General features: G+C 39.5%; 1 protein-coding gene across 1 annotated transcript in view; it reads right to left on the bottom strand.

Moving 5' to 3' along the window:
- The window catches only part of LOC120567413 (general transcription factor 3C polypeptide 1), a 28718-nt gene extending 19741 nt beyond the window's left edge, over nucleotides 1-8977 (bottom strand). Inside the window, exons 1-13 of the mRNA XM_039814376.1 lie at nucleotides 8483-8977; nucleotides 7756-7959; nucleotides 7380-7556; nucleotides 7106-7261; nucleotides 6188-6284; nucleotides 5870-5993; nucleotides 5534-5713; nucleotides 4416-4531; nucleotides 3515-3567; nucleotides 3041-3420; nucleotides 2848-2919; nucleotides 1484-1617; nucleotides 79-259 (exon numbers count right to left, since the gene is read on the bottom strand). Coding sequence (XP_039670310.1) covers nucleotides 79-259; nucleotides 1484-1617; nucleotides 2848-2919; nucleotides 3041-3420; nucleotides 3515-3567; nucleotides 4416-4531; nucleotides 5534-5713; nucleotides 5870-5993; nucleotides 6188-6284; nucleotides 7106-7261; nucleotides 7380-7556; nucleotides 7756-7959; nucleotides 8483-8703 — 2095 coding nt within the window. The 5' untranslated portion in view covers nucleotides 8704-8977. The remainder of the gene's footprint in view (nucleotides 1-78; nucleotides 260-1483; nucleotides 1618-2847; nucleotides 2920-3040; nucleotides 3421-3514; nucleotides 3568-4415; nucleotides 4532-5533; nucleotides 5714-5869; nucleotides 5994-6187; nucleotides 6285-7105; nucleotides 7262-7379; nucleotides 7557-7755; nucleotides 7960-8482) is intronic.
- Between the last annotated feature and the right edge of the window lie 276 nt (nucleotides 8978-9253).

The raw sequence follows: 9253 nt of genomic DNA on the forward strand, positions 1-9253 counted from the left end.
AGCTTGGCAGCACTTTGAGCTGATCGGGCTTTGCTTTTTGTGAGCTATTGATTATCTTGTGTGTTTGAAGGAGTGGACAGTGGAGGTGGTGGAGTAGGAGGATGGAAGGGAATGGATAGATGAAAGGAGGGCTGGACACAGTGGAGGAAGGAAGGAAGGCTGGAATGGACAGCCTGGAATTAGGATAATGGAATGGTGATGCAGCAGGAAGGAAGGCTGGTGGAGATCTCTCATAAGCCCTTTTGTATTTTCTTTTCGCCTAAAAGGGGGTGAACTCAACTGTTACTTGGTGGGAAGAAGTATTCAGATCCTTTACTTAAGTAAAAGTACTATTACCACATTGTAAAAATACTCTGTTACAAGTATAGGGTTGGGTATCGTTTAGGTTTTTTCCGATACCGGTGCTAATACGATACTTTGCCTAAACGGTGCCTGAACCGAAATATATATAATATATTTATAACGTATATAATATAAAAAAAAGGAGCACAAAATGACAGTTGGCGACATTAAAGAACGGCTTGTTTATAGGCCATATGGTCTAAATTAAATGATTGATTAATAATGTAATAACAATAACTTACAATGACTTATTTCACCAGTAAATTGCTGGTAAACGACAAAAGCAAGCACCAGATGGGAAAAGGGTATTTTAGAATAGCTTAGAATGCACCACAAGGATGGCGAGTTTCAAGTAAACGCACCCTCTGTATTGTTTTTCCGACAATGGCAGCTGCAGTCAGACTGTTATGTCCCGGTGTTGGAATCCTCTACAGGGAAATACAGTCACACTTTACACCGCTTAACGTAAGCTGTCAGCATTTTAACCGTTGTGTTTAATCCAGCTACTAGCTAACGGTAACGTAGCGTCCCGTGCAGCGATGCTTCTGAAAAAAAAAGTCAGGCACCGAAATGTTCGTTCTTATTCGGTCTCGTTACTACCGGTGACGTCGGAACCAGTGCCCTATTGGCACCGCGTTTCAGTACCCAACCCTATACAAGTAAAAGTAAAAGTATGTAAGTATCATCAGGAAAATATACTTAAAGTATCAAAAGTACTCAATGCAGAAAAACGCTTACATTTTAGAAACTGGAACAATCCAAACAGTTCTGTGTTTAATTTTCTAATCATTTCAGCTGGACTTGTAGTTTAATTTATAATAAAACATCATATTTAATAAACTATGTTTGTTTTGTCTGCAAAAATCTTAATCTATAAAAGTAACCAGTAACTGAAGCTGCCAGATTAATGTTGTGGAGTAAAAAGTACAAAATTTCCCTCTGAAATGTAGCGGAGTAGAAGTAGAAAGTGCCATGAAAAGAAAAGACTCAAGTAAAGCACAAGAACCTCAAATGTGTACTCAAGTGCAGTATTGAGTAAATGTACTTAGTTACATTCCGCCACTGCTTTTAACACTCATCTCAAACAGCTGGAACCAAACAGTGAAACGAGAAACACTGAAAGCAACTTGTTCAGACTGACCCGCGGCTTGCAAACATCTTTAACGAGCACAATGTTGTTCTCCCCCGGGTTGTCGTCTGCGTTCAACGACTCACTCTGAGGCAAAGTGCTGGCAGTACTGGAGTTGGATTCTTCGTCCTCAACTCGAGCTTGTTCTGATAGAAGAGACAGTCTGAATTAAATATGATTGAACAGACCAAAATGAAAAACACACATATACTATATATCGTGGAAAAAGACTGAAGAAATCCTAATAGCACACAATGATACAAAGGTTTGTCAAATTTGTTTTGACTATAAATTAGGTCTGGCAACACTTTGATATGTTAGACAAAAGTGAGACAAGTAGGAGTGAAGATATGCATTAATATTAATACAAATAAACAGTATTATCTTATTGTCAATATGAACCTGTAGTTAATGACGTCTTCAATCTTAAGAAAGTTAAAACAATGCTTGTCCCGTTGATTGAAATGGTTTGTTGTTTTAATAGCAGAATTCAATCTTAAAAATATATATTCTAAGTATTTATAAGTATTATAAGTATTTCTTATCTCATACTGTGGCAGATTTTTGTGGCAATTTCACTTGTTATAATCATAACAAGCCATGTGAACTTTGAACCAGGATATCAATATATATCATAGTTCAATAAGATAACTTTGTCATGATATGATTAGATGATAGAAATATTAAATGATGGTACAGTCAGAGCTCACAATAGGGCCAAATCATGTCTGCCCAAACTTCAGTTACATTGATATCTTCTCAACATCGCTCATTCAAATCATCAAAGAGGAGCCACAGTCGATGGCATATGGATCTCCTAGTTACATTCTTTAATGAACACATTCTGCACATGCCCAATTCACTTCATAAGCCATTCATAGCTAATCACAAGCTAATTTTTAAAAGGTAAAAACCAACGTGAGAGAGAGAGACTTTATTATTTGTAAAAGTTAAAATTAGATTAGATTTGGTTCTAACATTATAAAGTAATGTTCATGACTAATGACTGGTCTGTCTGAGTTAATAAGAATAACATATTTTCGGGCTTATGTCTTAAACATACTTGTTGAAGCTGCAATTGTCAATTTTTTTTATATTGACTATGCGATTGTGAGAGGGGTCGCTCAAATTGACAAACCCACTAAGGCTGTACCGAATACCGTTTTTTTTTTTTTTTTAGCTTCGGTGCTTTTCACCAGCGAATATTTGAAACGACCGCACACGAAAGCAGCTTTATTTCACAGAAAAAAACAGAAAGGAAAGCGACGAGGCGAGAGAAGAAGCGACTGCTTAACCCACAGATGATTATCTCCCGTTTGACTGTTGCTGTAGTTTGGATGAAGTGTAGTGTGTTTAGGCCCATTTCTGCTAATTACCTGCTGTGGGAGTAGGGGACACAGAGTCTGGTGTCACACTGGTGGCGGAGTTGCTGCAGGCAGGAGTTTCACCTGAGTGAAGAGGGTGGACAACATAAAGAGTTATTAAACCAACACTTTGATTATCACAGGTCACAGGTCCTTTTAAAGTAACTTCTGTTGTGAAATTTGCAAATGTTTAATGAGTACTCACTTTCAGCTGGTGTTTGTTGTATGATGGGGATCTCAGGTTGTGTCTGATTAGTTTCCACACTGCTTTTCTCCCCTGCCGTCGTTCCGTTTCCTCCTGCTTCACCTCCCTTTCCAACCAAGCCTTCATCTGCTGTATCCTCTTCTCCATCGCCACACGTCTGCTTAGCCTCCTCTGCATCTTTGTTTCCTCCTCTACCTGCTTTCTTTCTGCTTTTCTTCTTTGCTGCAGGAGTTTTGGATTTTTCTTTTGCTGTGGACATTGACGGCATTTTAGGGCTGGGCGGTGCAGCATCTGACGTCTGTGGTGCAGAAGAGTAAAGAAGCTTCTTCCGTTCCTGCTCCTTAGCGAACTGTTGGAGTTCCTCACTCACACCAAAACATCTGTCATGAGAAGTGAGCAATACAACAGTGTTTGATATGATGTGGTGGTAAAGTAAGAATTTAGAAAGCTACACTAGTTTATAGCAATACACACTTATGGCTGATAAATTTTGTAGTCCTCTGGCGACCCTCGTCCTCCATGAATCCCTGGAGGGTAAAACACATTACACACAAACAATGAGTGACCAGAAAAATGGAAACCCTTTACAATGTTATTAAATAGCCGTGAATTAAATACTACATTACTTAAAATGCTCAGTTTTTGTATAACCTAATACTTTGTCTTGACTCAGATTGAGGCTGCTATGGTGTCATACTGGATACGTACTCAATGTAAGCACATTAGCATTAGCAGCCTTATCCAAGAAAACAAGAAAACACAAAAAAAACAACTCTATTTTCCACTCAAACAAACAGATCCACAAGCTTCCCAACTGACACCAAACAATCTTTCGTTGATTCAATCAGACCTGAGGCCTGTACTACGAAGTAAGATTCAGGGTTACTGAGGTAACTTCAGGTCAACCCAGTTTTGTAATTTACGCACTTACAGCGACGGCTATTTTTTGCACAGCTTATGCGGATGTTAGGTTTGGTGAAGTCGGGTAACGGAAATAAATCCAGGGCATGTTGATCTTGCTTCGTAGTACAGGCCTCTGGTGTTTATCACAGCATTGTACAGAGGATGAGTTTTCTTTGTGGTGCTTGACCTCTGGTGGAAGTTGTGTGGGTGGGAAGCCCAAACATATCCGACAATTGAGAGTCTGCTGCCGACGTGATTGCATTTACAAACTAACAACCAATTATGTTGGATATTTTTTCCCAATCTCTCTAACTTCAAATAAATGAGTCTAACACACACTGGTTTAGACTTCACTTTCAAGTTTTAAGCAGATTTTGAAAAGAAGAAACAGTACATACAGAAAAAGTATTTTTGGTAGGGAGCAAATGTATGTTGTTGTCAAGAGAAACGTTATTAACAGCATAGGTCTTACCTTTATCACTCCATCCCTCTCCAGCCTGCGGCAGATCATACGAGATTCCAGCTTACCGACGTTCATCCTTGACCCGATACCCGTCTGGGGGATTCCCTTTGGGCCACAGGATATTACTGCATTACAGCCAAAAAGGACACAGGCAAGAATTAATAATGAAGTCATTTGGCATGAGGAATCTTAATTCAGACAATTACAGTGCAATCAATAACTTCTCGGACAATGATACCAGTCTGTTGTGGCCAGCGCTTAGTTCTCCTCCGCCATCTGCTGGGGCAGCAGCATCGGAGCCAGCGCCACAAACAGACTGAACAAACTGATCAGGAAGGCTGGCTCCGTTATTGGCTGCAAACAGGACGCATTTGAAGCTGTGGTGGAGAGGAGGTCACTGAACAAACTGTTATCTATCATGGATAACCCCGACCACGCTCTCCACCCCACACTGGTCCAACAGAGAAGCACCTTCTCTAAGAGGCTAAGAGACAGCTTCGTTGTCGCACGGACCGCTACAAGAAATCATTCCTACCACAGTCAATACAACTTTTTAACACCTCATCACTGGGTGCTAGATAAGACTCTTAGACATCACATCTGCACTAAGTGCAACTTGCACAATTGGTTTATCTACATCTTTATCATTACTAGTTAAGCAGTTGTACATTTTGTATTCCCAACTTGAATATATTTTAAATATTTGTTCTTGTATTATATCCTATTATTATTTAATGTATATTGTATGTATATATATTGTATCCTAGTATTTCATGTATATTCTCTGCGACTGATATTTTGCTGCTGTAACACTGTAATTTCCCATTTTTGGGATCAATATCTATCTATCTATCTATCTATCTATCTATCTATCTATCTATCTATCTATCTATCTATCTATCTATCTATCTTTCTTTATTTCTTTCTTGTCCTTTGTTTTGTCTGTCCTGCTGAACATGGGATCTGAATAAAAACAATGGAATTCTAGACCGCAGTGAAGAGCCCTAAACTAATTTCCATACCTACTTAGAACAACATGAAGCCTTGCCAAATTAATCCATTTTATTTACCTGACGGACAGTATCCCCGCAATCTGTTTTGTAAACATGGACAGTAATGAAACCTACCAATGTGATAGGCCTGTGACAGGACATCGCTCTCCATGATTCGCCCCTCTGAAGGGAGAGCTTTTCTTCTCGCTCCACCATCATCTTCTTCGTCCTCGTCCTCATCGTCGTCATCCTCAGCGACGCCTTTTCCTGCATACGGCTTTAACAGTCTCAAACAGCGCACAAGCACTTTATTCCCTGGAGAACAAAGTGAAAGGATTATGGGAAAATGCACATTTCAAATTGGGCTGTCAAATAAGAAACTGCCTACCATAACAATTACTAATATCCATAATAAAATCAGCAAATGTAATTAGTGATTGTATTGTATTTTTAACATATCAAATAGATTACCTTTTTTGTTTGTGCAGGGCCCGGCGCCGGGATCTAAGTCCTCCAGAGGGAACTGGCAATACTCAACCAACTTGGCAGATCGCATGTATTGAAATACACGTTTAAAAGTACCCTCATCTACATTCTGCAAGAAAGCACACAGTTACCACAAAGAGAAGACAAACACACACACACACACACACACACACACACACACACACACACACACACACACACACACACACACACACACACACACACACACACACACACACACACACACACACACACACACACACACACACACACACACACACACACACAGAGAGAGATACTCACAAGTAGTTCTTTGAGTGTCAGCATAGTGGAAAACTGACCAGGTGACTGCTGGAGAAAGCTGGACACGTACTCCATCAGTATGTCATACTTAGTCCTCCTGAAAGAGCAGAGGTGGTTAAGTGAAGTTTCTTCGAGGGATGCTCCGAAATCTTAATACTACATTTGTGAACAAGCATTGGCTTTGTTCCTTATGAACATTTTCAGTATTGCAAAGAGTATGCCTTAAAGTAGCATGTCAATGGCTGAGAAAAGTCACATTCTGAAAACTTTAAATGCTACTGTTGGCATGCTCACAATAACAATGGTAAAATGCTAGTGTTTACTATGTTCACCATCTCAGTATAGCATATTTGCATGCTGGCATTTTCTAATTAGTACCAAACACAAAATTCCATCTGAAGCTGATGGGTATGTCATTGAATGTTTAGCCATTTGGTCTAGAACCAAACTACTGACACATTTTTGACCAAATGGTGGCACTAGATGAAGAGTTAAGAGATCCCCAAAATTATTACAATTCATCATCAGGACACAATTAAACTGAACCAAATTTCACAGCAATCCATCCAATAGTTTTTGAGATATTTCACACAAAGCCACATCATGGTGGCGCTAGAGGAAAAAACAAAGGATCATCATTAGGCTTCATCCTCTGGGGATCATGAATGTCTGTACAACATGGCATTGCAATCCAATGAATAATTGTTGAGATATTTCAGAATCAAAGTGGGTGACTGGCAGACCATCAGGTCAACATTGCCATCCTTAAAGCTACACCTAGCATGGCTAAAACGTATTGAGTTTTGACTTCACTTAACAAATTAGAGACTATAGAAGGGAAAGCAAGCTATTCCCCCACTGACTTCTCTACATGTGCACAATAGCAGAACAGTGTTGAGACACAGACCATGAACAGACCTGTTTACATGGAAGCGTTTGAGCAGCAGAAGAATGGAGTGTTGTTGTTGTCCTGACTGTGATCCTGCCTTTAGTCGTGTGACATAAGACTGCATGCTGAGGAGTCCATGTCTGACAAGAGCCTTCCTCATGTAGTGCAACTTTCGAGCATCGATCCTGTTAAAAGACAACACTGACTGTTAGACGGTGAACACCTAAACCGCTGCGTGTAACACAGAGTAAACACAGAGCAGAGAGGACACTGTGCTTTATGATTTTGTAGGTGTTCTCCTACTTAAAAGAGCATCCGTGCAGATCTCTCTGTAGCTCTCCTTGCCATCGAGCTCGGCCTACTCGTTCCAACACACAGTAAGAGTCGTCATTCAGTTTCAAATCAGGATCGCTCTCGTTTCCAATGAGGGTCCTGAATCGCAGTGCCTGAGACGCCACGACAACAAGCTTTCGGCCATATCTGAGGAGAGACGGGTAAGAGAGAAGGAGGAAAATATGTGACATAGGACAAAACTACAGTTGCACCAAACTCTTAAATGAAATAAAGACATTTTAATTAACTGAATCACTTTTTGTGGTCTTTGACATTGTATGTCTTAGTTTTGAAGTGGAAAAAAAGTGAATAGGTGTTGAATAAATTTACATTCTATCAAACAAACCTTTCCAAAGCTTCCTGCAAGTTGAGTAATGGGGTCTTGGAGCGAACATGCTCAGTGATGTCCTTCCTCTCTTTGAAGAGTGCACATGAGCCCTGTATCCCATCCTTGTTTTCTAGAATAATATGGACTGGGTAGATGTCTTTACGTGTGTCAGAAAACGTCTGTGTTTTTTCAATGCCTGTTTCTGGGTCAATGTCTTTATACCTGAAAACCCATAAAACACAAAAGGCACCGGAAACGTTAATGTCTTTCTTAATACACCCTATATCAAACATTTTTCGCAAACCCATTATGTACCCAGTTCCCACACTACAAGTTATATCCACATACTTTCGGAAAAATAGTGTATCTTACTGACAGTGTGGATTTTATACTGTACATATTTACAAGAGCAGCACAAACTGCAGTCTCCAACATGACCATAACGTTGAGTCAACATATCTCTGAAACAGACTAAGACATTGATTGACATTATAACCTTTATTATGGTGTGATGTGTTGCAGGACTGTTGTATTAGACTTCATTAATTAAAGATGGGTGGGCCTGTGAAACTGCTAATTGAGTGTTTTTCTGGAAGAAAATAGTCCAACTAAAAATGTTTACAGTGTGGATTATCTTGAATAACCTGGAGATTGTTCTGGGTTAAGTGGGAAATTATTTATCATTATGACAATCTTATTAAAAAATTGGTTGAGCCTCTCATGATAAGTAGAACGATAAATTGACCTGTCAAACAGCTCAATATCGTGTCTCTCCTTCGGGAGTTGATAGAATTTCAGGTCGGTGTTGCTGATAAGTGACTTCCAGATGAGCTCCTTGGTGCAGTCGTCGAGCTTGAGGGGGAACTTGGGCTGTCTATCTTCCAATCGTATCCAAAGAGAGGGAATAGTTATTCCATCCAGTCCCTCCAAAGCCACTTCATCCGCAACTATAGTAAACGCATCCATAGCATGCCACTGAATGGCTAAAGCTGTCAGCTAGCTAACATGCTAACTTATCAACAACTAGCTAGCTAGCTAGCAACTTGTGTGGTCATTCCGGGCTCAACAATTCACCGGTTATTAAAAAAAGAATTCTTCGCGTACTGAAGTTCTTTCGGCTCGGGTAATTGCATTAATTCATTAATTAAAAGAATTAAGACAAACTCGTTTGCAAAATGCTCCCTCAAACTAGCTACGTTAAGTCCAACTAGTTATGTCTTTTCGTACGTGCTTGCGTCATATTTTAACTTTGACCTCACGTTGTAGTTACGTCTTTCCACGAAAAACAAAATCCACAAGGTGGAGTTGAAGCACAGCTTCTGAATTGTCTTCACTGATGCATTACAATGGGTTGTTTTATTGTTATAACAAGATACTTTTCCGCCACACAAATATTGTTGTTGTTGTTGTTGTTTTTGAATAAAAAAAATTAATAATTGATGTTTTGATGTTTGACAAAAAAATTGGCTTTACAGTACAAATACTGCTAAAGATGTATATTACTCAGTAACTACCA

Source organism: Perca fluviatilis, chromosome 1 (assembly GCF_010015445.1).
Source record: "Perca fluviatilis chromosome 1, GENO_Pfluv_1.0, whole genome shotgun sequence".
In the NCBI taxonomy this organism is placed as follows: Eukaryota; Metazoa; Chordata; class Actinopteri; order Perciformes; family Percidae; genus Perca; species Perca fluviatilis.